The 27,848-nt window shown below is 44.0% G+C and overlaps 1 protein-coding gene across 1 annotated transcript in view; it reads left to right on the plus strand.

Annotated features, from left to right (window-relative positions):
* The window catches only part of VPS13C (vacuolar protein sorting 13 homolog C), a 992,635-nt gene that overhangs the window by 571,568 nt on the left and 393,219 nt on the right, over window positions 1-27,848 (plus strand). The window contains exons 55-57 of the mRNA XM_030188422.1: window positions 12,406-12,670; window positions 21,072-21,232; window positions 26,286-26,407. Of these exons, the coding sequence (XP_030044282.1) occupies window positions 12,406-12,670; window positions 21,072-21,232; window positions 26,286-26,407 (548 nt within the window). The remainder of the gene's footprint in view (window positions 1-12,405; window positions 12,671-21,071; window positions 21,233-26,285; window positions 26,408-27,848) is intronic.

Raw genomic sequence — 27,848 nt, forward strand, 5'->3', positions numbered from 1 at the left:
TGGGCGTGCCTAAATAAGAACATAAGAACAACCATACTGGGTCAGACCAATGGTCCATCTAGCCTAGTATCCTGCTTCCAACAATGGCTAATCTAGGTCACAAGTACCTGACAGAATCCCAAATAGTAGCAACATTCCATGCTACCAACCAAGGGCAAGCAGTGGCTTCCCTCATGTCCATCTCAATAACAGACTGTGAACTTTTCCTTCAGGAACTTGTCCAAACTATTTTTTTTTAACCCGGATTTGCTAACTGCTGTTACCACATCCTCTGGCTTTGTGTGAAAAAAATATTTCCTCCTATTTGTTTTAACAGTGTTTCCATGCAACTTCATTGAGTGTCCCCTGGTCTTTGTACTTTACGAAAGAGTAAAAAATAGATTCACTTTTACGCGTTTTACACCACTCATGATTTTGTAGACCTCAATCATATCCCCCCCCCCCCCCCCCACCACCTTTGCCTTCTCTTTTCTAAGCTGAAGAGCCCTAACCTCTTTAGCCTTTCCTCATATGAGAGGAAATGCAAATGTTTGGCACCTAACTGACACTGAATTGCTCAGAATGTCCATGCTGCTCCTTTGTGAATGCTCCCTTTCCATTTACATGCTAGAACACTTAGAGGGGAATAATTGAACGGCGCCATCTTCGGGCCCGGCGCCGAAAGTGGGCGGAGCCAAGTGTATTTTTGAAATACGCTTGGCGCCAGCCAAATCGTTCGCTGGGTTTAGAATAGGATCGCCGGCGGATCGCCGGGTTTAGATGAGATGGCCGGCTCCAATTTTCAGCCATAATGGAAATCGGACCCGGTGAAATGCAAGCCCTTTGGCCGTGGGAGGAGCCAGCATTTGTAGTGCACTGGCTCCCCTGACATGCCAGGACACCAACCGGGCACCCTAGGGGCCCAAACCCACTGCCAACAAGTCTACACCATTACCATAGCCCTAAGGGGTGAAGGGGGGCACCTACATGTGGGTACAGTGGGTTTTGTGGTTTTTTGGAGGGCTCAACATTAACCACCACAAGTGTAACAGGTAGGGGGGATGGGCCTGGGTCCACCTGCCTTGAAGTGCAGTGCACCCACTAAAAACTGCTCCAGGGACCTACATACTGCTGTCATGGAGCTGGGTATGACATTTGAGGCTGGCATACAGGCTGGCAAAAAATGTTTTAATATTTTTTTGTGTGTGTGGGAGGGGGTTAGTGACCACTTGGGGAGAAAGTGGAGTTGACCCCCACTTCCCTCCGGTGGTCATCTGGTCAGTTGGGGCTCTTTTTTGGGACTTGGTCCTAAAAATACATGGACCAAGTCCGCCCAGCGAAAGACTCGTTCGAACCGGCGGGGTTTTTTTCATAATAAGGTGAAGCCGGCCATCTCGTAACCCCGCCCTGCCCCCTTCCCGCCTTTGCTACCCTCCCAACACGCCCCCTTGAAGGTTGGCTGGCGCTGCAACGAAAAAGCAATTGTGCCCGGCCAAAATTGGCTTTCGATAATACCGATTTGGCGGGGATTGAGAGATCGCCGGCGATCTCCCGATTTGTGTCCGGAGATTGCCGGCGATCCGTTTCGAAAATAAGCCTGTTATGCACCCGGTTATATAATAGAGCTAAGTGTGCCTACCTAGGTGCCTAACTGCTGTTCCCCCCCCCCCCCCCCCCCCCCCCCCCCCCCCCCCCAATTTGGTTCATAACTATCATTTGAGTGCCAAAAATGTGGTGACTAACTTATGGGGCACTATAAAGAATTATCCTTGATATGTTTATTTTGCCTCTCATTACATACATACATAGATTTATTATTGAATCATATTTGTTTCTCCCTAATAACACGCTCAGTTTTTGTCAGTTTGACTTGAGACATAGCTGTTTGAAGATTACATGTTGGTAAATTTTAAACGAACAAAATTACTGTGAATGATTAGATTAAAAATTAGAGGGTAGATGCTATAGGTCTTTACTACTACTACTAAACTTCTCTGTAGCACCACTAGATGTAGGTAGAGCTGTACACTAAACATGGATGAGACAGTCCCTGTCCAATAGAGCTTATAATCTATTCATGACAGACAAACTGGACAAATAAGGGATTGGGGAATTACTTATTCTCAGAGGACAAGCAGGCTTACCATTCTCACAAGTGGGTAGACGCATCCCGCGTCGCCTGGGTCGGCAAAATGCCATAGGAAAGAGAGCTTTCTGGAGCTCGAGCAGTGCTTCAACACACCTTCCCAACTGCAGCATGGACACGCCTTTCAGTTTTGTTTTCTCCTCATGAAGCGTGGCAGCTTTTTCGCTGGTTCCTCACACATCTGGGGGAGAGTTATTTTTATTCCTTTCGGTGGTTTTTTTAGTACCAACTTCACTTTTTTCTCCTCCTTGGTTTGTTTAAAAAAAAAAAAGTCCCTTACAGTCTTAGTGCCCTGTTTACTAAGAGCATTATAGTTGCGTTAACGTTTTTAATGTGCGTTAACCATGTATGCGCCTACAATATCCCTATAGGCATCTACATGGTTTAGCGTGTGTACTAAGTGTAGGCACGCTAAAAACACTAACGCACCTTAGTAAACAGGTCCCTTAGTTTCTTTGTGCCACGTTTAAGTTTTTGTTCTTTTTCGGCGCGGGCTGGATTTAGGCCTGCTCAGTCGGGTCTCTTTTGTGCGCCTTCTTTCCCTTTCTCGGAACCATCGTGATTTTTAATTTTGCCTAAGCCATTTTTCCTTCCATGTCATCAAAGACTCCCAGTGGCTTCAAATGTTGTACTTGGTGCAACCGGGCAATCTCAGCAAAAGACACCTATTCTTGGTGTCTACAGTGCCTCGGGCCCGACCATAGCCCTGCAAATTGTGTCCTGTGTCTTCATATGAAGAAAAGTACCCAAATTACCCGAGAGGATCAGTACGAGAAGATTTTTGGGCCCAGGTCCGATTCTTCGGCTTTGAGGTCGGAGGTGTTGGCGTCGAGTGTGGCACTGGCATCGGGATTCACAGTAGGAATGGCTGCTATGAGATCCCGAGACACTGGGAGCAGTGAGGCATCAAGTGGGTCTTCATTTGTCTCGAGGCCTCCTGCTATGCAGACCCCCGGGACCATTCATTGTCGGACCCGATCCCAAGGCGATGTGAGAATTTGATTTTGTTCTCCTCAGCACCAAAGAGCATGGGTGTTGTGCATCGGGTGAAGGCCAAAAAGCATCGTCACCAATTGGGAGCTCCGGGGTGCTGAGGGATTCGGCACCCGAAAAGCGTCAACACCGGGAAGACCGCTCCCCCTCCATCCAGGAGGTGCCGATGCGTATGTCTCCTAGCAGCCAAGGACCTGCTCCCACACCGGCCCTGGCAGTTCTGCAACCTGAGCTCCAACCGGCCCCACAGCCTTTACTGACAGCAACCCTTGATGAGCACATCTGGGCCTTGCTCCCTGTGCTTCTGGAAGGCCTCATGCAGTGATATGTGTAGGCATTGGGGGTGCTTGCGCCTGCCATGCCTTCTGCTGTGGCCCTGCCTGGCCCACAGTGTGGCCTCTGATGCTGGCGGCCCTGGTGTTGACAGCCACCCAGTCCAGTACTCCTTCAATGTCAGCAGAGGAAGCTTTACCGGAGTCAAGACGGGAGCCGGCTCTTCAACATCATTCTCGCAGGCATGGGTCCTCGACGTCGAGGCGGGCCCGGTCTCTGACATCCCTGAAGAACGTGCTGTCCAATACCGAAGAGGAGTGCTCATGGGAATCAGAAGAGGATCCCAGGTACTTTTCCTCCGATGCGTCCTATGGGATCCCTTCTTATCCCTCCCCTCCACCTGATAGGAGACTGTCTCCACCTGAGAGCCTCTCATTCACCTCTTTTGTATGGGAAATGGCTGAGGCCATTCCATTCCCTGTAGAAGTGGAGGTTGAGTCCAGGGCCAAGATGCTTGAGGTTCTGGACTACATTTCCCCTCCTAAGGGAGGCAGTGACGGCTCCTCTCCATGAGGGACTCAAGGCAGTCCTCATCAGGAACTGGGTGTTCCATCTGTCTGTTCCTGTGGTTCCCAAGAAATTTGACACCCAGTATCGGATCCACGATGAACCTGGGTTGCTGAGGTCTCAGTTACCCCACGACTCTATGGTGGTGGATGCTGATCTCATAAAAGCCAGGAGTACTAGGGACTATGCCCCGGCCCCCCAGGCAGAGAAGCTAGAATGCTGGACTCTTTTGGGAGAAGGATGTAGCAAGCCTCAATGCTCATTGCCCAGCCTTACCAGCTCTTCACGAGCGTCTTCTCGCGGAACTCGGTGAGGCAGCTGTCAGACTTGGTCATTGCACTCCTTCCAGAGCAGGCTGAGCCGTTTCACCAGTTGGTCAAGCAGCAGAAGGTATGTCACAAGTTCTTGGCCAGGAGCACTTATAACACTTTTGACGTGGCATCCAGAATCTCTGCTCAAGGTATAGCAATGTGCAGACTCTCATGGCTGCATGTTTCTGGCCTGGACCATTCTTTCCAGCAAAGGATGACGGATGCCCCTTGCCGGGAGGGGAGGGGATAATCTTTCGGAGAAGAGGTTGAAGAAGTCGCTGACCAAATCAAGAAGCACACTGATGCTATATCTTCTCTCTTCTGTCGGGCATTTTCTGCAACTACCTCCTCATCCAGGATGTTTTTCGGCAGGTCCGCAGAGTGCCCCCATTCCTATTCTAGGTGTAGGTACACTCCTGCAGCTCGCCAGCCTGCTGAAGCTCAGCCCCATCATGCTTGTTCTCATCAACAGCTTGCGCCCAAGGCCCCTTCTGCTCCCTAGCAAATGCAAGGGGCGAGCTTTTGTCTGGCTCCAGCAGAGCATAGTCGCAGTAAATGTGTCTGTCCCAGACGACTTGCCAGTTGGGCGGGGTGGGGGTGGGGGGTTAATATTTTTTCACCAGAGGTGACCTCTCATAATCTCCGACCATGGTTTCTCCAAATAATCGGTTTGGTTACACTCTCTCAATTTGATTTCCAGACCTCCAAATTGTCCACAGAGAGCCCATTTTTTCAGCTCTCAGCACACGCAGGTACTTGCAGAGGAACTCTGCCCTTCTAAAGGCCCATACGGTCGAACCCGTTCCACCAGGGGAAGAAGAGCAAAGATTCTATTCCAGGTACTTCCTTGTGCAGAAAAAGACAGGGGGGATGTGTTCGATCCTAGACCCAAGGGCCCTGAACAAATTCCTAGTCCGAGAAAAGTTCAGGATGGTTTCCCTGGGCACCCTTCTTCCCATGATTCAGGACAATGATTGGCTATGCTCTCTGGATTGAAGGACGCATATACGCATATCCTGATACTTCCAGCCCACAGGAAGTATCTTAGATTTTGGCTGGGAACATATCACTTTCAGTTCTGCATGTTCCATTTTGGCTTCGCGTCAACTCCCAGGGTCTTTACAAAGTGCCTAGCAGTAGTCGCAGCATTGCTACACAGACTTGGGAGTTCATGTTCCCTTATCTCAACGATTGGCTGGTGAGAAGCACCGCGGAGGACGGTGCTTAGGAGTCCATGTGGATGACTATTCGGGTTCTGGAACTGCTAGGGTTCGTTATAAACTACCCCAAGTCCCATCTCCATCCGGTTCAACAATTGAACTTTATAGGAGCCCTGCTTGATACAAGGACTGTCCGAGCCTACCTCCCGGAGGTGCGTGCAGATAACCTCCGCTCTCTTGCATCCAAGGTTCGGGCATCACAGCAGGTCACAGCTCGGCAGATGTTGAGATTGTTGGGCCACATGGCTTTGACAGTGCATGTTACACCCATGACACATCTACACACGAGATCTGCTCAATGGACCCTGGCTTCTCAGTGGTATCGATCCATGGGAAGTCTGGAAGATGTCATCCAAGTGTCCCCGGAGCTTCTCTGCTCTCTTCAGTTGTGGACAGTTTGGGCCAACCTGACCCTGGAACTTCCATTCCAAATTCCTCAGCCACAAAAAGTGGTGACGATAGATGCATCACTCCTTGGGTGGGGAGTTCACATAGATGGGCTTCACACCCAGGGAGCTCGGTCCCTCCAGGAAATGAATCTTCAGATCAATCTCCTAGAACTCCAAGCGATCTGGAATTCACTAAAGGCTTTCAGAGATTGGCTGTCCCATGAATTTATTCTAATTTGCGATGTATTACACCAACAAGCGGGGGCACCGGATCTCACCCTCTGTGTCAGGAGGCCATCCAGATGTAGCTTAGGGCACGCTGTCACGACATGTTTCTCTGAGCCGTTTATCTGCCGGGCGTAAACAACGACCTGGCCGACAGGCTGAGCAGGATAACGCAACCTCATGAGTGGTTTCTAAATATGGGCGTAGACCGCAAGATCCCTCAGTGGATCTTTTCGCCACTCAATTTAACCACAAGGTCCCTCAATTGTGTTCCAGGCTTCAGGCCCACTACAGACTAGCGTCAGATGACTTGCTTCTTCATTGGGGGACAGGCCTTCTGTATGCGTATTCTTCCATACCTCTAGTGGTAAAAACTTTGTTGAAACTCAAGCAAGACTATGGAACCATGATTCTGATTGTGCCCTACTGGCTGCGGCTGATTTTGTTCCCTCTTTTCTGGAATTGTCCTCCAAAGAACCATGGAGATTGGAGTGTTTTCCAACCCTCATCACACAGAACGAAGGGTCGCTTCTACAAACCAACCTCCAGTCTCTGGCTCTCATGGCCTGGATGTTGAGAGCCTAGAATTCGCTTCCTTGGGTTTTTCAGAGGGTGTCTCCCGAGTCTTGCTGGCTTCCAGGAAAGATTCCACTAAGAGGTGTTGTTCTTTAAAATGGAGGCGGTTTGCCGTCTGGTGTGGCAGCAAGGCCCTAGATCCTCTTTCTTGTCCTACACAGACCCTGCATGAATACCTTCTACATTTATCAGAGTCTGGTCTCAAGACCAACTCCATAAGAGTTCACCTTAGGCTTACCTTCTACACACTGATGATACGCACTAATTGCACTATCTCTGGACAGCCTTTAGTTGTTCGCTTCATGACAGGTTTGCTTTTGTCAAAGCCCCTTTTCAAAACTCCACCAGTGTCATGGGTTCTCAACATCGTTCTCACCCAGCTGATGAAAGCTCCTTTTGAGCCACTGAACTCCTGCCATCCAAAGTACTTGACCTGGAAGGTCATTTTCTTGGTGGCTGTTACTTCAGCTCGCAGGGTCAGTGAGCTTCAGGCCTTAGTAGTGCATGCACCTTATATTAAGTTTCATCACAACAGAGTAGTCCTCTGCACGCACCGTAAGTTCCTACCAAAGGTGGTGTCGGAGTTCCATCTGAACCAGTCGATTGTCTTGCCAACATTCTTACCCCATCCTCATGCCCATCCTGGCGAAAGCAGCTTGCATACCTTGTACGACTGCAAGAGAGCTTTGGCCTTTTACATGGAGCGGACAAATCCCTGCAGATAGTCAGCCCAGTTATTTGTTTCTTTTGATCCCAACAGGATGGGGGTTGCCATCGGTAAACATACCATATCCCGTTGGCTAGCAGATTGCATCTCCTTTGCTTATACCCAGGCTGGGCTGGCTTTGGAGGGTCATGTCATGTCTCATAATGTTAGTGCCATGATTGCGTCGGTAGCTCACTTGGTCATCCTCCATTTAATATATTTGTAAGGCTGTGATATGGTCTTCAGTCCGCACATTCACAGCTCACTACTGCCTTGAGCAGGATACTCAACACAAAACTCAGTTTGGGCAGTCGGTGTTGCAGAATCTGTTTGAGGACTAGAATCCAACTGCACCCTCCTAGGCCTGTTTTGTTCAGTTCCAGGCTGCACCATCATCTATATGTATATAGTTTCAGGTTAATCTGCGTTAAGTCCTCTCCAATGCGAGGCCCAGTTGATCAATATTTGTTGTTTTGGGTGAGCCTGGATGCTAAGGATTCCCCACTTGTGAGAATGGTAAGCCTACTGTCCTCGGAGAAAGCGAATATACTTACCTGTAGCAGGTTTTCACTGAGGACAGTAGGCTTCACATTCTCACAATCCCGCCCACCTCCCCGTGGAGTTGTTTTTTTTTCTTCATATTTTGTTCTGTACTTTGTTTTTGAATTAAACTGAAAGACACGGCCATGCTGTTGAGCTGGAAGGCACTCGCACATGCGCGTTGGAGCGCTGCTCGTGCTCCAGAAAGCTCTCTTTCTTTTCAATGGCATTTTGCCGACCTGGGCGACGTGGGATGCGTCTACTCACTTGTGAGAAATGTGAAGCATGCAGTCCTCGGAGAATACCTGCTACAGGTAAGTATCTTCACTTTATGGGAATGATTAACAGGCACAGGTACTAATAAAGAAATTTAAAAAAAAAACAGGCACGGGTACTGAACAGATGAATAGGAGTTTGGACTTAAAATCAGCTTCAAAAAGATGAGTTTTAGCCTGGATTTGAATACAGCCAGAGATGAGGCTTGATGTTGTGATATCCCCCTTCTCACTCAGGGTGACCTGGTTTCCACTCAGCAAATTAAGCAGGTCTCACCAACTGCATATATCTCAGGCAACTCTTTATTCCAGCCCCTGGGCACACTTCTTCTAGCCTAACACTTTATGCTTTCATAGATCTTCACATTGAGCCTCCCCACACAGATACGTGGGCTCAGTACTATACCAATACTTTGGGGACTCCCAACCCCAGGCTTTGCAGCCTGCTTCTCTTAGTACTTCGGACACACAGTCCCTCTTTGAACACACAGTTCTAGACACACAGTCTTTTCATCTCGGACACACAGTCCCTCTTTGAACACACAGTTCTAGACACACAGTCAAACTCTAATGCTTTAGGGACTTCTTACCCCAGGATTTTCAGCCTGCTGATCTCCTTTGGACACCCAGTCCACCCCCAAATCCATAAGGTTAGCCAGTATCTCCCAGGGGCTCTCTCTTCTTCCACTGCTAGCTCACTTCCCTCCTTTCACAACTCAGGTGGGGTATAAAGTGGTTAATTAGCCACCCAGGACCCAGCCCATAATCTGCTGCACCTGTGGGCCTCCCAGGGCTCTCCCCGGTCCTAGCGACCTCCACTTTCTTCTAGCGCCCTCTAGTGGTCTACACCCTATAGGACACCCCCTTACTTATCACAATGTATCGACTGAGGAAGTCTATTCCAGGCATACAGTGTAGCAGGATAAAAGGAACAGTCTGGAGTTGGCAGTGGAGGAGAAGGGTACACATTAGAGAAACTTGCCCGGTGAATGGTGTTCCTGGGGTGAGGGGTAAAGGGAGAGATGCTGAGGAGCTGGAGAATGAATGCACTTATAAGTCAACAAGAGAATTTGAATTGTATGCTGAAATGATTAGGGAGTCAATTAATTGACATAAAGAGAGGGGCCACTGTTATATAGTGACTAAGTAAATGTAGCTAGTTACTCTACTTAAGTAAAAGTTTTGTCTCTTTCACTTATAAAGTAGTACAGGAAACATTTGTAATAAGTAATAATTTCACCAATTTTTACTACTTTTTCTCAGTTACATCTGATACTTGCAGTAAAAATAAAAGCAAAAGGGAGACGTAAATGACAATCCCTCAGTAAATCAAACCAAATAGTACAACCTCAAACAGGATTTTTCTAATGCAAGTTTCATCACGCATATAGTGCATCATCTCATCTTAAATTTTGATGTTCACTGAATATAGCCTATGAGAACACTGGAATTGCCTGAGTCTGTTGAACTAATCTCCAGCCAAACAGAACAGTAATATTGGGTCACTTTGAAGTGGAGATGAAGCTGAAGCTGGTTGCAGTTCTTGGTGAACAGACATGTCCTTACAACAACTGATTGCTGGTCATCCAATGGAAAATTTTACATTTGGTGACTGTCCACTGGATTGATAGTCTTTAGAGAAGTATGCATGTTTCTGAAGGTGCAGTCTACAGAATTGTACACAGTACTCTAAATGAGGTTTCACCAAAGACTTCTACAGAGGCATTATCACCTCTTTGGCTGTTCTGTCTCTATGCACCCAAGCATCCTTCTGGCTTTTGCTGTCACCTTTTCTACCTGTTTGGCCACCTTAAGATCATCACATATGATCACACCCTGGTCCCGCTCCTCTTTCATGCACAAAAGTACTTCAACCCCTAAACTGTACTGCTCCCTTGGGGTTTTGTAGCCCAAATGCATGACCCTGCATTTATTACCATTAAATCTTAGCCACCAAATTCTGGACCATTCTTCAAGCTTTTCTAGAACCTTCCTCATGTTATCCACTTCAAATCATCAGGGGTGTCTACCTTATTGCAGATTTTGGTATCCACAGAGGCAAACCTCTCCAGACAGCCTTCCAAAATATTGTTTATAAAAATGTTAAAAATAACCAAATCAAGAACTGAACCTTGCGGGACATCTCTTTCCTCAGAGTGAGCTCCATTTACTACTACACTTGTCATCTTCCACTCAACCAGTTTCTAACCTAACCAGTCACTTTAGGGCCCATACCGAAGGCACTCAGCTTATTTATAAGTTGTCTATGTGGAACTGTGTCAAAGGCTTTGCTAAAACTTAAGTACACCACATCTGGCGCGCTCCCTAAATCCAATTCTCTGATCACCTGATCACAGAAATTAATCAAATTTGTCTGGCAAGGCCTGCCTCTCATGAAAGTATGCTGCCTTGGGTCCTGCAATCTGTTGGATTCCAGAAAGCTCACTGCTCTGTTTTAGAAGTGTTTCTATTAATTTACTTATCACAGAGGTCAGACTAGCTGGTCTGTAGATCCCAACATCCTCCATACTTCTGCTTTTATGGAAAGGGACCACATCCACCCTTCTCCAGTCATCTAAGACTAATCCTGACTCTAGAGGAGCATTAAAAAGGTCAGACAGCAGAGCTGCCAGAGCGTCCTCTAAGTTCCTTCAGTACCCTCGGATGTGTACCATCAAGCCCCATTGCTTGTCTGCCTTTGGCTTAGCTAACTCCTCATGAACACAGTCCTCTGAAAATCGTTCAGGGTCTACCACACTTAATTCCTATTTGTGTTTGTCTTCTGTGATCCTGCTCCCAGCTCTTTATCTGTAAACACAGAACATAAATAACTAATTGATTCTGCTGTGTCCATATCACCTTCTACATATTTCTCCCCGCCACCTTGAGTCTCACAATACCTCTTTTACACTTCTTTCTGTCACTAACATATCTAAGAATGTCTTGTCTCCATATTTTACCATATAGGCTATCTTTTCTTCCGTTTGCATTTTTCTTTGCTGATTACTTTACCTGCTTCTCCAAATATTGTTGCCTGCCTTCCTCTTTCTGTGATCTCTTATAGTTCATAAAGGCTAACCTCTTTTTCCTTATCTTTTCAACTATTACTTTTGAGAACCAAAGTGGCCTTCTTTTACTCTTTTATTTATTCTCCTTACAGAAAGGTTTGTTACCCTTAAAATAGCTCCTTTCAGTTTTGCTCACTGCTTTCCTCCTTCTTCCAGATGTTTCCATCCAGCTAACAACTACCATCTCAACAAAGTTAGTTTATGTGAAGTCTAGAGCATTGTTTCCGAAATTGGGTCCTGGAGTACCCCTTGCCAGTCAGGTTTTTAGGGTATTCACAATGAATATGTTTGAGAGATTTGCATATAGTAGACAGTGTATGCAAATCAAGTTCATACATATTCATTGTGGTATCCTGAAAACCTGACTGGCAAGGGGTACTCCAGGACTGGACTTGGGAAACACTGGTCTAGAGCTTTCACTTTTGAACAAATTTTCTCCACACCTGTCTTCATATTGAACCACATGATCCAGTGATTACTGAATGTCAGATGATCACCCCCTGTAACATCAGAGACACCCCCCCCCCCTTTCTAAGCACTAAGTATGGCCTATCCTGCATGAGTTCCATTACCCACTAGGTCTTGTAAAGAATCCAGCCCTGGTATGCATAGAACTAACCCATTTATAGGCATTATCTTTTTATTACTAAATATTATAATCCAGTATAAATAGTTGGCTTGCACACCAAACAAAAAATAAAAATTGGTCATAGTTGGCTGTTGTACTAGTCACTGAGAGCACCAATTATTTAGTGCATATAGAACGTGAATACTTTTATTAAAACAGGAGTGATACATAACTTTGTGGCATCAGACCTAGAAATCAGGGATGCACAGTTATATTTCCCTAAAAATATAAGGGACTTGTTTTTTCAAGGCAGGTTTTACCTCTTGAGCAATAATGCATTAATGAGGCTGGCATGTTTATTCTAACAAATGCTCTCATTTGACTTCTGTTGTTTTGTTACTCTGTCATCATTTTTAAAAATGCATGCAGACGTTGGTTATGCACACAGAGAATTCAAATGGGGCAAATGAAACTTCATCCAACAAATTAAACTGTGTTATTCAGGTTTTAATAAATATTATGTTTAAATGGTTCTCCTATGTTTTCAATTTTTTTTTTTTATTTTAAAGGCTTTTTCAGAAGGAACTGCATCAACATTTGACTACTCCTTAAAAGACAGAACTCCACTGACAGTGAAAAATGCACTGGGTGTTCCACTTGTGGTTCAAAATACCTGCAATCTCTGTGTGATGGGCTCATCTGTGCAAGCTAATATTTATGACTTGGGTATAGACCAGATGTTGGAGCTAGAGTACGGTGCTTCAGAAACTCCACAGCGACATAAGTGTTCTACATTACACCATCAAGAAAGTGATTGGCTTACTCTCAGTATAGGTAGTGTCTCTTTGTTTTGTACTGTGTATTAATATCTTAGATATCATTATTTTTCTAGTAAAATAAATGTATCCTTTTAAATACAATATATAGAATGCAACTTAGTTAATGAATTTGTTTTGAGAGTTTCTGTGTCCTAAAGGAGGCTGTGTTCTGTTGTGTAATTGATGGAACTATTTCTTTGAAACAGGACTCTAAAGAGTACGATAACAGAGCCTTGTAAAAGTCTTCACATTCTTGTGCATTTTTCCCATTCTCCTCTCTCTAAAAATACTACTACTATTTCTATAGCTCTACTAGATGTACAAAGTGCTTGAACATAGAGACAGTCCCTGCTCGACAGAGCTTACAATCTAATCAGGACAGTCTAACAGAACAAATAAGGGATATGGGAATTACTAAGGTGGGAATGATAAAACAGACATGGGTACTGAACAAGTTGAATAGGTTAGGAGTTAAAAGCAGCATCAAAAAGGTGGACTTTTAGCCCAGATTTGAAGACAGCCAGAGACTGAGCTTGAAGTTCTAGCTCAGGAAGTCTATTCCAGGCATATGATGCAGCAAGATAAAAGGAACATAGTCTGGAGCTAGCAGTGTAGGAGATGGGTACTCGTAACCACTTGTAACCACTCGCCTCCACCTACCCTCCTCTCCTCCTTCCTGTACACATTAATTGATTTGATTACTTTATTTTTTGTCTGTTAGATTGTAAGCTCTTTGAGCAGGGACTGTCTTTCTTCTATGTTTGTGCAGCGCTGCGTACGCCTTGTAGCGCTATAGAAATGCTAAATAGTAGTAGTAGTAATAAGAGAGATTTACCAAGATTTACCCAATGAATGGAGTTCCTGGGTAGGAGTAGAGAAAGCTAAATGTGGAGAGCTACTGAGGAACTGCAGAGTGAATACTCTTGTAAGTCAATAAGAGGAGTTTGAACTATATGCAGAAGCAGATAGGGAGCCAATGAAGTGATTTGAGGAGAGGGCTAATATGAGCATAGTGACACCAGCGGAAAAGAGGTGCCCAGCTCTACCACTGGCTGCCTTTCAGGTGCTGTGGAGGACTTGCAGCTCATCTGCATATCCTTACAGCCTTCTCCGGGGTGACACCCAGGTCCACTCCGATCCACTCGGCCTCCGCTCTAGGTGCCGCGCGCCATTAGGTGTGCAGGGCATTTTCTCTTACATCTAATCTTCTTCCCAGTTGCTAAAGTACCTCAGTCATTTATGGCCCCTATTCACATTCTCTTCCTAGCCCTGTCCCTTCCTAATCTTTTCCCTCACCCCCTACCTCTCTCCGCTACAGGAACTCACTGCCCATCCATCGACTTCATCACCTCACCTTCTCTCCTACCCTCTTCCTCCCTCTTGGCTTTTAATCTCCGCCTCTTTCTTCCGTCCATTTTGCCTTCCCCATTCCACCTAAATACCTCTCGCCTTCGACGCCTTCGTGGCCACACCTCTCCTACTCTCCTCCACTCTCTTTTACTCCTTCTCTTACTCTCAGTCGGTGACATCAATCCTAATCCTGGCCCCCCTCACCAACTAATATCCCAACTCTACAGATCTCACCGCGACCTCTCTAACCTCATCTCTATTTCTCTATTTCTCTACTCCCCTCCTCTTCTCTGCCCTTCTCTTGCGCCCTATGGAATGCCCGCTCTATCTGTAACAAACTCGCCTATGTCCAGGATCTCTTTATCTCGCCTCACCTCCATCTGCTTGCCATAACAGAAACCTGGCTCTGACCTGATGACTCTGCTTCAGTCGCAGCCCTGTGCCATGGTGGTTATCTATTTTCACTTACTCCTCGCCCTGCTGGCCGTGGGGGCGGTGTTGGGCTACTTCTCTCTCCCTCCTCCAGATTTCAACCCCTTCTTCCACTTCAATCTCACTGTTTTTCCTCCTTTGAAGTCCACTCTATCCGCCTTTTCTCTCCTCTGCCTCTTCGCATAGGGGTCATTTATCGTCCCCCTGATAAGTCCCTTTCATCCTTTCTCAGTGACTTTGACGCCTGGCTTGCCTTCTTCCATGATCCTTCCTCCCCCTCTCTCATCCTTGGTGACTTTAATATTCCTGCTAATGATCCTTCCAACTCTTATATTTCCAAGTTACTCGCTTTAACGTCCTCCTTTAATCTCCAACTATGCTCCACCTCCCCCACTCATCAAAATGGTCACTGTCTTGATCTCATCTTCTCCTCCAACTGTTCACCCTCTAGTTTCCTTGCTTCTGATCTTCCCTCCTCTGATCACCATCTTATAACTGTCACACTTAAATCTCCTCCCTCCCAGTCCCGTCCTATCTTATCTAATTTATCTAGGAATCTTCACGATATTGACCCTTCATCTCTATCCTCCCATGTTTCAAACCTCCTCTCTACTGTGGCACCATCCACGTCTGTCAACGAGGCTGTTTCATCTTACAACAATACTCTATCCTCTGCCTTAGACACTCTTGCACCTTTGATGACCCGCCCTGTAAGGCGTACAAAACCCCAACCTTGGCTGACTTCTAATATCCGCTACCTACGTTCCTGTACCCGCTCCGCCGAACGCCTCTGGCGGAAATCTTGGGCCCTTGCTGATTTCTTACACTTTAAGTTCATGCTGACCTCCTTCCAATCTGCTCTTTCACGTGCCAAACAGGATTATTTTATCCAACTGACCAACTCTCTTGGCTCTAATCCTCAACTTCTCTTCACCACATTGAACTCTCTCCTCAAGGTGCCCCCCCCCCAACTCCCCCTTCATTATCTCCTCAGACCCTTAGTGAATTCTTTCATAACAAGGTTCAAAAGATAAACCTTGCTTTCTCTACCTCACCACCTCTCCCTCCACTAGTCGGTTCCCCTCTCTCTCCTTCCCCTCATTCCCTTTCCTCCTTTCCTGAAGTTACTATTGAGGAAACTAGACTTCTCCTTTCTTCCTCAAAATGTACCACCTGTTCCTCTGATCCCATTCCCACCCACCTTCTTAATGCCATCTCTCCTGCTATTATTCCTTTTATCTGTCACATTCTCAGCCTCTCACTTTCCACTGCGACTGTCCCTGCTGCCTTTAAACATGCTGTGGTCACACCTCTCCTTAAGAAGCCTTCACTCGACCCTACTTGTCCCTCTAATTACTGACCCATCTCCCTCCTTCCTTTTCTCTCCAAATTACTTGAGCGTGCTGTTCACCGCCGCTGCCTTGATTTTCTCTCCTCACATGCTATTCTTGACCCACTACAATCTGGTTTTCGCCCTCTCCACTCAACCGAAACTGTGCTTACTAAAGTCTCCAATGACCTATTACTGGCTAAATCCAGAGGTCAATATTCCATCCTCATTCTTCTTGATCTTTCCGCTGCTTTTGACACTGTTGATCACAGCATACTTCTCGATACCCTGTCCTCACTTGGATTCCAGGGCTCTGTCCTTTCCTGTTTCTCTTCCTACCTCTCCCTCCGCACCTTTAGTGTTCACTCTGGTGGATCCTCTTCTACTTCTATCCCTCTGCCTGTCGGCGTACCTCAGGGTTCTGTTCTTGTTCCCCTCCTCTTTTCTATCTACACTTCTTCCCTTGGTTCATTAATCTCATCCCATGGCTTTTCCAACCATCTCTATGCTGATGACTCCCAAATCTACCTTTCTACCCCTAATATCTCACCTTGCATCCAAACCAAAGTTTCAGCGTGCTTGTCTGACATTGCTGTCTGGATGTCTCAACGCCACCTGAAATTAAATATGACCAAAACCGAGCTTCTCATTTTCTCCCCCAAACCCACCTCCCTGCTCCCCCCGTTTTCTATTTCTGTTGATGGCTCTCTCATTCTCCCCGTCTCCTCAGCTCGAAACCTTGGGGTCATCTTTGACTCTTCTCTCTCCTTCTCTGCTCATATCCAGCAGATTGCCAAGACCTGTCGTTTCTTTCTTTACAACATCCGTAAAATCCGCCCCTTTCTTTCTTTCCGAGCACTCTACCAAAACCCTCATCCACACCCTTGTCACCTCTCGTTTAGACTACTGCAATCTGCTTCTTACTGGCCTCCCACTTAGTCACCTCTCCCCTCTCCAGTCAGTTCAAAACTCTGCTGCCCATCTCGTCTTCCGCAAGGGTCGCTTTACTCATACTACCCCTCTCCTCAAGACCCTTCACTGGCTCCCTATCCGTTTTCGCATCCTGTTCAAACTTCTTCTACTAACCTATAAATGTACTCACTCTGCTGCTCCCCAGTATCTCTCCACACTCGTCCTTCCCTACACCCCTTCCCGTGCACTCCGCTCCATGGATAAATCCTTCTTATCTGTTCCCTTCTCCACTACTGTCAACTCCAGACTTCGCGCCTTCTGTCTCGCTGCACCCTACGCCTGGAATAAACTTCCTGAGCCCCTACGTCTTGCCCCATCCTTGGCCACCTTTAAATCTAGACTGAAAGCCCACCTCTTTAACGTTGCTTTTGACTCGTAACCACTTGTAACCACTCGCCTCCACCTACCCTCCTCTCTTCCTTCCCGTTCGCATTAATTGATTTGATTTGCTTACTTTATTTATTTTTTGTCTATTAGATTGTAAGCTCTTTGAGCAGGGACTGTCTTTCTTCTATGTTTGTGCAGCGCTGCGTACGCCTTGTAGTGCTATAGAAATGCTAAATAGTAGTAGTAGTACTCAGAAAGGAAAGGACAAATTTTGTTGATATTGTAGAGAAAGAAATGACCGCTGCTTTTTAACATATTTATAAATGATCTAGAGATGGGAGTAACTAGTGAGGTAATTAAATTTGCTGATGACACAAAGTTATTCAAAGTTATTAAATCGCAAGAGGATTGTGAAATTTTTCAAGAGCACCTTAAGAAACTGGGAGACTGGGCATCTAAATGGCAGATGACGTTTAATGTGAGCAAGTGCAAAGTGATGCATGTGGGAAAGAGGAACCTGAATTTTAGCTACATAATTCAAGGTTCCATGTTAGGAGTCACCAACCAGAAAAGGGATCTAGGTGGCGGCGGCGGCGGCATTGATGATATGTTGAAACCCTCAGTGGGCTGCAGCAACTAAGAAAGAAAATAGAATGTTAGGTACTGGGAAAGGAATGTAAAACATAAATGAGAATATTATAATGCCTTTATATCGCTCCGTGATGCGACCACACCTCAAATATTGTGTTCAATTCTGGTCACCGCATCTCAAAAAAAGATATAGTGGAATTAGAAAAGGTACAGAGAAGGACGATGAAAATGATAAAGGGGATGAGACAACTTCCCTATGAGGAAAGGCTAAAATGGCTAGGGCTCTTCAGCTTGGAGAAAAGATGACTAAAGGAAGATATGATAAAGGTCTATAAAATGAGTGGAGTGGAACAGGTACACGTGAATCGTTTGTTTACTCTTTCCAAAAATACTAGGACTAGGGGCACGTGATGAAGCTGCAAAGTAGTAAATTTAAAATGAATCGGAGAAATTTTTTCTTCACTCAATGTGTAATTGAACTCTGGAATTTGTTGTCAGAGAATATTGTAAAGATGGTTAGCTTATCTGGGTTTAAAAAAGGTTTGGATGGCTTCCTAAAGGAAAAGTCTATAGACCATTATTAAAATGGACTTGAGGAAATTGCACTGCTTATTTCTAGGATAAGCAGCGTAAAATGTATTGTACTGTTTTGGGAACTTGCCAGTTACTTGTGACCTGGATTGGCCACTGTTGGAAACCAGATGCTGGACTTGATGAACCTTCGGTCTGGCCCAGTATGGCAATACTTATTCACTTATGTACTTATGTAGTTTATTGAATATGTGCCGAGAAAGAGAGAGAGGAGTCAAAGATGACCCCAAGGATACAAGCTGATGAAACAGGGTAGATGACAGTGTTATCCACAGAGATAGAGAATGAGAGGAGAGGAGAGGAGGGTTTAGTGGGAAAGATAACGTACATTAAAATAATAATTTGACTGATCTATACAATATTCTCTACACTTCCAACTTGAAAGAACAATTATAGAAATATTCAAAAAGTAATTAAGAATAGTTCATACCCTTTGACTCACTACTTTTGTAGATGCCCATGTTGAGGCACTTCATGTCATTAGAATAACCGTCAACCAATTTTTTGTGTAGCTGGATAATGCTATTTTTGCCTTTTGTTCATGGCAGAATAACTTATGCTGTTTTAAGGTGACTGGAAATAGTCTGCGGATTGTAGTCTTTAAGTCTTTTGTCACAGGTTTTCTGTTGGATCCAGGTCTGGGATTTCACTGGACCACTCCAGGACATTCACTTGATTTTCACATGCCTACCTGTCAACATTGCTACAAAGCATCCTTATTGTGTGTCTGGATTTTCAAAAGTACCTCATGAAAGACTCCAGAGGAAATTAGAGAGTCATGGGATAGGAGGTAGTGTCCTAATGTGGATTAAAAACTGGTTAAAGAATAGAAAACAGAGAGTAGAGTTAAATGGTCGTATTCTCAATGGAGAAGGTTAGATAGTGGAGTGCTTCAGTGGTCTGTGCTGGGAGCCACTGCTTTTTAATATATTTATAAATGATTTAGAGATGGGAGTAACTAGTGAGGTAATTAAATTTGCTGATGACACAAAGTTATTCAAAGTTGTTAAATCGCGAGGGGATTGTGAAAAATTAAAAGAGGACCTTACGAGATTGGGCATCCAAATGGCAAATGACGTTTAATATGAGCAAGTGCAAAGTGATGCATGTGGGAAAGAGGAACCCAAACTATAGCTACGTAATGCAAGGTTCCACGTTAGGAGTCACCAACCAAGAAAAGAATCTTGGTGTCGTTGTTATGTTGAAATGCTCTGCTCAGTGTGCTGCAGCAGCCCAGAAATCAAATAGAATGTTAGATATTATTAGGAAAGGAATGGAAAACAAAAGTGAGGACGTTATAATACTACTACTGCTGCTTGACATTTCTAAAGCGCTACTAGGGTTACGCAGCGCTGTACAATTTAACATACAAGGACAGTCCCTGCTCAAGGAGCTTACAATCTAAAGGACAAATGTACAGTCAGTCAAATAGGGGCAGTCAAATTGGGGCAGTCTAGATTTCCTGAAATGTATAAAGGTTAGGTGCCGAAAGCAACATTGAAGAGGTGGGCTTTGAGCAAAGATTTGAAGATGGGTAGGGAGGGGGCTTGGCGTAAGGGCTCAGGGAGTTTATTCCAAGTATAGGGTGAGGCGAGGCAGAATGAGCGGAGCCTGGAGTTGGTGGTGGTGGAGAAGGGTACTGAGAGGAGGGATTTGTCCTGTGAGCGGAAGTTACGGGCGGGAACGTAAGGGGAAATGAGGGTAGAGAGGTAATGAGGGGCTGCAGACTGAGTGTATTTGTAGGTAAGAAGGAGAAGCTTGAACTGTATGCGGTATCTGATTGGAACCAAGTGAAGTGACCTGAGGAGAGGGGTGATATGAGTATATCGGTTCAAGCGGAATATAAGACGTGCAGCAGAGTTGTGAACGGATTGAAGGGAGGATAGATGGCTAAGTGGGAGGCCAGTGAGGAGTAGGTAGCAGTTGTCAAGGCGAGAGGTAATGAGGCCGAATGTCTCTTAGCAGAAAGTGCTGTCAGGATGTTGATGGAGATGCCCATTTCAGCCGGTCTAGTCGGAGAGGAAATATTAGGACTGTGTGTCACATGGAGGTACACAAGGAGCAACCTCGGGAAAACCTTTTTTGTGGAAGGGATAGTGGATATGTGGAATGGAATACTTGATGGAAGTGGTGGGGACAAAAATGATAAATTAAAAAACTTGATATGTACAACGAATTCCTAAATAGTAAGATGGCTACAAAGCAATGAAACAACCTACAGTGGTGGAAATAAGTATTTGATCCCTTGCTGATTTTGTAAGTTTGCCCACTGACAAAGACATGAGCAGCCCATAATTGAAGGGTAGGTTATTGGTAACAGTGAGAGATAGCACATCACAAATTAAATCCGGAAAATCACATTGTGGAAAGTATATGAATTTATTTGCATTCTGCAGAGGGAAATAAGTATTTAATCCCTCTGGCAAACAAGACCTAATACTTGGTGGCAAAACCCTTGTTGGCAAGATAGATGTAGTAGTATTGAATACTGGGGATTCGTGCCTAACTTAAACACCAGGATTTATGCCAGGTTTAAGTTGGTGTAAATCCTTGCGCCCAAAGATTTTCTCTAAGAAGAATACAGTTTGCATCAATAGTTAGAAAATCATCATTATTATTATTATCATAACTTTGCATAGCTCTTGGCAGGGTTTGGTGCTCCAAAGATTGAGTCCTTCTCGAAAACCTAGGATATTCAGAGGTAGCTGTGCGGGATGTGGTCAGAGCAGCCTTTGGTAGTTGACAGATAGTGATTTATTATTATTACTATTACATGAACAATGCACATTCTTTAATGTATCTCCAAATATATTTTTGTTTTTAGTTCCCCAGGGATATACAGAAGTGGCAAATATCCCTTTTGCAAAATCTGGACGCCGATTGTACAATGTCCGTAGTCCTCTTGCTGAGCACTCAGACTCTGTCCTAATACAGATAGATGCAACAGAAGGCAATAAAGTTATTACTGTACGATCTCCTCTGCAGGTAAACATTTTTTGTAAATAAAAATTTTCAAAATTAATATAGGAAGAGTCAGTTTATTTCACCTTTCAGTCTTTAATCAGAGGTATTTATGCCATGGCACTATGCTAATGTAATTTTCAGGATTTTTTGTTAAGTATGATTTAATCCTTCTATTACTGATGTTTCTTTATGGTCCCATAATAAGATATTCAAAAGCAAAATGTCCACCTTGACTTGCAGATCTTTCCTTCTAAGCAGGGTTGTTGGAAGGGGCATATAAAATGGGCGACCACTTGGGAAATGCCAGTGCATCTGATCAGAAGATATGCCAGCAGTGCTCTATGCTTCAGCTGTAGTGGTAGGATCTTCTTAGAGGTTTTTAATACACATATTAGTCTGTGGGGATACCAGCTAAGGGGATGTTGCCCATGGTCCTATCCTTTGGCCTTGCTGGGGTGCCATTAGGTCCAGTTAGGGCCGCCTTCTATCTCGGCATTGTTCTGTTTCTTACAGTTAATGGTTCTGATAACTCTTGTGTATTAAAATATGCTCATTTACCTTTTTAGGATCTTTCTATTTTTTTGTTCCTTCTGAAATATTTTCTCTAGTGCACGGTGTTTAACATAGATGAGAAACTGAAAGTGGACAAAGCCATGGGGCCCAGAATCTTGAATGAGGTTTGAGAGGTTTTGGTGGGCCCTCTTAGAGATTTGTTTAATTAATCCTTGGAGATGGGGGAGGTTCTGTGGGATTGGAGAAGAGTGGATATGGTCTCTCTTCACAAAAGTGGAGACAGAGAAGAAGTGGGAAACTATAGGCCGGTAAGCCTTATTTCAGCGGGTGGAAATGTAATGGAGATGCTGCTCAAGAAAAGGATAGCGAGTTTCCTGGAATTCAGTGAGTTTACAAGATCCAAGTTAAAATGGTTTCACCAAAGGAAAATCATGCCGAACGAATCTTATCAATCTTTGGATGACCAGAGAATTGGATAGTGGACATGTGCTAGATGTCTACTTGGATTTCAGTAAGGCCTTTGACACAGTCCCTAATATGAATCTCATAAATAAACTCTGCAGGCTAAAGTTCGGACATAATGGTAAACTGAATTGGGAACTGGTTTGACTGACAGACGGCAAAGGGTGGTAATAGATGGAGTTGACTCAGAGGATAGAACAGTGAGTAGTGGAGTGCCTCAGGGATCAGTACTGAGACCAATTCTATTCAACATATTTGTGAGCAACATTGCTGAAGGGTTAGAAGGAAAAGTTTGCCTTTTTGAGGACAACATCAAGATTTGCAACAAAGTGGACTTCTGGAGGTAGTGGACAACATGAGAAGAGATCTACAAAAATTAGAAGAATGGTCAAATGTTTGTCAGTTACAATTTAATATGAAGAAGTGCAAAGTGGTAGAGGGGGAGGCCTTTTTAACAGGCGCGCTGGGGGGATGGATCGGCACGCGCCCTGGGCCTGTGCCTACGCTGCTACAGGCCATTTTTCGGCACACCTTAGTAAAAGGACCCGTAAGTGCCTATGTTCCTTTATAGAATATAGCAGCCTCCTTCTAGGTCCCCTGTTACAGAATTGCCCTGTAAGTATATTTACTTGATGTGAACTGCATGGGCAGATGCTGGAAAAATAACTACAGATTTGTAAATACTGTGCAGTAACTGTGAAACGTTAGCACATGTTAGTAAAAGAACCCTAAAATGGCCTACTGTATCATACAAATGATAAAAATGTTAAAATTAAGGGAAAGTAATAGTACATGTTTTATGTTAATTTGATTCTTCTGATCATTGTACTCTTTAGAACCTTCTACAAATTTATCACATCTAAAAATTACCAAAGTGAACTGCTAAAACAGTAATGAATTAGTATTAAACATCATAAACCCTATAGAGCTCTGACACTGATCCAGGTATTGGAAAAGTACTGAAAGTTAGCAGTTTAGATAGTCTCTTTGTTTATTCATTTTGTTCACACAAGTACAAATCGTGCCTAAAGGCTGAAAGCTGGATGACTCTTGGAAAAAACAAGTCATCGGGTGATTTGAAAGTAATATCACAGCACATAAATTTCTGTACTTTTCTGCTGTACCCATCATGGATGGTGTTTTGACGTTGATTGTGTACAGCAGCTTACAAGGAATTCCAGTACAAATATTCTTGGGGATATATCGACTTAGGTTAAATTATATACTTCTCTGCCATGTTAACTCTTCTCTTAAAATGACCACCAGAAACAAATGGCACCTCCCAGAGTTTGGAAGGAGATCAGATACAAAAAAAAAAAAAGTTGACCACTGAGAATTTCCTAGAGGCCTTGGACTATCCTTATGTGGATGAAAAGACACCTACAGTGTCAGAACAGGTTGACATTTGGAATACACACTTAGCCAAGACCTTAGAGAAATGGCACTACTTAAAAAGGTTTTATGCCCCACTCACAAACACTCACCTTGTTTTTTCCAGAGGTTCAGATCCTTAAATGCAAAGGCCAGAAAGGAGATGGCGTAAATCTTGCCTGGATGAAGACAGACTAAACTGTAGGAAGCACATGACAAAGTACCGCCAAGCCTTAACAGCATCCAAAAAACAATATTTCTCTCAATGCATTGCACAAGCTACCAATTCAACCAAGCAGCTGTTCTATATAGTAAAAGCCTACTGCAACCCCCACAAAAGAACCAGCTTGCCCAGTCAGAACTGAACTGCAGTGATTGTGCTGCATACTTTGCCAGCAAAATTAAGTCGCAGCCAGGATTTACAGGCAGTCCCACCCAATCTCCTATCAGCTAAGCAGGAGCGCACAAACTCCAGACACAGACATATGGGACACTTTTAACCCAATAACAGAGGCGAGCCTTGACAAAATCATAAGAGACCTTCGACCAACTTACTGCTCCCTTGACCCCTGCCCATCCAAAGATAGTGCAGCAAGCAAGTGTGGGCCTCATGGAAATCGCCACAAAAATTGTGAACTCCTCTGCTTGTAAAGGACAACTACCAACAGCATTAAAAAGGGCAGTGGTGCACCCTTTGCTAAAGAAAAACAACCTTGACCAGGACAAATTTGAAAGTCACTGGCCAGTATCCAACATCCCATTTCTAGGAAAGCTTATAGAACAAACAGTCTGTTCAACTCAGTGATTGGCTAGAAGAGAGAAACTGGCTAGATCCATGTCAATCTGGATTCAGACCCAGTTATGGAACAGAAATGGTTCTCGTATACCTACTAGATGATCTTCACAGAAACTGAGACAAGGGATTTGCCTCGGTGTTAGTACTACTAGATTTCTCAGCAGCTTTTGACACTGTCGATAATGTTTGGCAGCACCTCATCGTTACCATGGGCACTGACCTGTGGTTTACCACAAGATTAGATACTGTCACCTATTCTGTTCAATATCTACCTCAAGCAGCAAAAAAAGAGAGGGTCTAAAAGTACACAGAGTAAAGCAGCACAAAAAAGCACAAAAGGGCCTCCAGAACTGGTATAAAGGTACAATCTTTAATAGAGTAGACCTGACACGGGCTGTGTCGGCGCTCAACTGCACCTGCCTCAGGGGTCAAATACAAATGTTCTACCTAGGTCTTTAAGCAGATTGTACCAAGCACATTCAACTGCTATGCTGAGATTCTGAAAAAAAACGCCAAATAGCTTTTTTTTTTTTCAGAATCTCAGCACGGCGGCTGAGAGTACTTGGTACTATCTGCTTAAAGACCTGGGTAGAACATTTGTATTTGACCCATGAGGCAGGCGCAGTTGAGTGCCGAAACATGGCCCATGTCGGGTGTACTCTATTAAACATTGTACCATTGTTCCAGCTCTGGAGGCCCTTTTGTGCTTTTTTTGTGGTGCAATATCTACATCAAACCACTAGCCGAGCTGATTCAGTTGATGGACACTCATTTCTACATCTATGCTGATGACCTGCAGCTACTCATACCCATTGAACCTGATCTACCTATAGTCCTGAGCAAACTGATTACTTGTCTAACATCAATTCAAGAATGGGCTAAACACAACAAACTTTGTCTGAACCCAAATAAAACTGAGCTTCTCTGGCTCTCTGACACAAGTAGACACTTAACTGACATCAAAATCTCTTTTAGGAAGTACGAACTCCCCCTCAAATCACAAGTCTGGAACCTTGGAATACAGTTAGATTGGATACACTGATTCCCCAAATCTAAGCAACCTTCTATTTGTAACAACTACGCTGCCTCTCTCCTACATTGAGAAGGCAAATCTTATCCCAATTATGCATGCCATGGTAACATCAAGACTGGATTACTGTAATGCACTCAACAACTGTCTGACTACAAAGGATCTGCACCAGCTCCAATTGATTTAGAATGCTGCAACAAGACAAATAGAAGGCTGCAAGTGACGTGACCACATCACACCATTTTTGCAAAAACTTCACTGGCTACCAGTACAAGACAGGACTAAATTTAAAACTCTGTCTGATCTTCAAGGCCTTTAAAGGAAATGGCCCTGAGTACTTGAACAGGATCGCCGTCTACACAGCTCCAAGGACACTAAGGTCCTCCCAAGGAATATCCCCTCTCCAAAAAACATTGACACACACCCCCCAGCAGGATATGTTTATCCACTCCTATTGTAGCTGAGATAATATTTAATCACCTCTCTGCCCTCATGTGCAATTCTCTTTAAGTTAGTCCCCTTATTTTCTTTCTCTCTTACCTATCTAAATGTTCCATTTTTGCTTATATCCTACAGTGTCTATTAAATTGTTTTATTATACTTTGTGCTGTCATTGTAAGTAGTATACTATGCCATACTTTGCCTTATTTGAATATTTCACTGTTGTAATTGTCTATTGCTTATATTTGATTTATTCTTATTGTACACCGCCTTGAGTGAATTCCTTCAAAAAGGCGGAACATAAATCCTAATAAATAATAAATTAATAAATATATCAGGCAGGCATGGGCACATACATATTGTGGGATAAAATGCCACAGCTTTAAAATGTATAAATAACTTATTTCCTAACCTATATTTTCATCACAAGAACAATAATATCTATATATATTTTTTAACAGATCAAGAACCATTTCGCCATCCCTTTTACAGTGTATAAGCATGTCATGAATGTGAAGCTGCTTGAGCCCATTGGAGTAGTCAGGCCTGAAGAGGAATTCCATGTTCCTTTAGACTCCTACAGGTAATGTAGTCTTTCAGTTATACCAAGCTGTTAAGTGATATAGGGGCTTTGCAAATCTAACAGCAAAAAGTAACATGCAGTAAGTGCAACAGCTGTGGTATAAGTGGTGTTGTGTCTAGGGTGTCCTCAGCAATTATTACACTGAAGTATCCTTTTCCATGTGTTAAGTCTCTTTGTAATTAGTGTGGTGGTGGAAAGTCCCCCCACCCTGACTGCACAAGTGAAAGAATGTGTCAAGTAATATGCAGCATGCATTGCATGCCCATTCTCTGTCCATTACCTTTCCGTTTTCTGCCCCCAACACAATATACAGTTAGTGTAAAATAACACAATAAGTTACCATGCTTGTCATGTATTAACTGCTTAACACGCTATAATAAAAGAGCCCCATAGTGCCAAATTTTGTGGAAAAATGTTATATTTTCATTGCAGCATATGTTACTGACACAGATAATGCTGAATTTCAGTTGCACAGGCTGCATATGTTGAGCTAAATCTTATTAGAAAGGCATTTAAACAAGTAGAAGATCCAGGCTGAATTCCTGAAACTTCTAGATGTTTGCAAGACTTCAAGGGGTCAGTTCTATAAACGTCCCACAAGTCTGGGCCCCAAAATGCAAGGCACTGAGCACGAATTCTATAATGGCATCTGGGCACCCAGATGCCATTATAGAATGGAGCTTAAGACAGTATTTGCATGGCCAACATGTAGGCACAATCTCATAGCCATGTAAAAGGCAGAAATGCTAAATAGTAGTAATAAATGTTAGCGCATTAATGTTGCATTTGTGCACCTAACTTATATTCTATAAGTTACCCACACAAGTGTAGGACTCTTACCCACATGAGTACCCCTCACAGTTGCATGCCATGTAGGTTGCACTCTAAGCTTGTAGAATACCTCTTACTGCCTAACCACCATGTGCACAAATGTTAAATTCATGTCCATATAATCTTAGCTCGCAAATGGTTCTTACTTGTATGTTCTCTATTGTTCTATATATTGAATCTTGAGTTGTGACCCACTGGGGCATTTCTGTCTTCAACCTAAAGTGCCTGCCAAAATTATCTTAAAACTGCATGGAGGGGCATTTTCGATACGACATCCAAGTACGACTTTAGATGTTTTGCAAAAAATGTCCAAAATCTGAATAAGAAAAAGTTCATTTTCCAAAAAGAAGAACGCCTATTTTTTGTTTTTTGAAATACTGTTTCTTTCAAGGTTTTTTGCTTTGGTCATTTTGTTTTTTGGTCCATTAAAAAAAAAAAAAAAAAAAGTCCAAGTGAAAAACGTAGAAAATAAAGCCATTGGGATATAGGAGGGGCCAGCATTTTTAGTAGACTGGTCTCCCAGACATCCCAGGAGGTAAATGGGGCACCCTAGGGGATTCTGCAGTGGACTTCGAAAACATGTTCCCAGGTACATATCTTGCCATTGCTC

The sequence above is a fragment of the Microcaecilia unicolor genome, chromosome 1 (assembly GCF_901765095.1).
Source record: "Microcaecilia unicolor chromosome 1, aMicUni1.1, whole genome shotgun sequence".
Taxonomy (NCBI): Eukaryota; Metazoa; Chordata; class Amphibia; order Gymnophiona; family Siphonopidae; genus Microcaecilia; species Microcaecilia unicolor.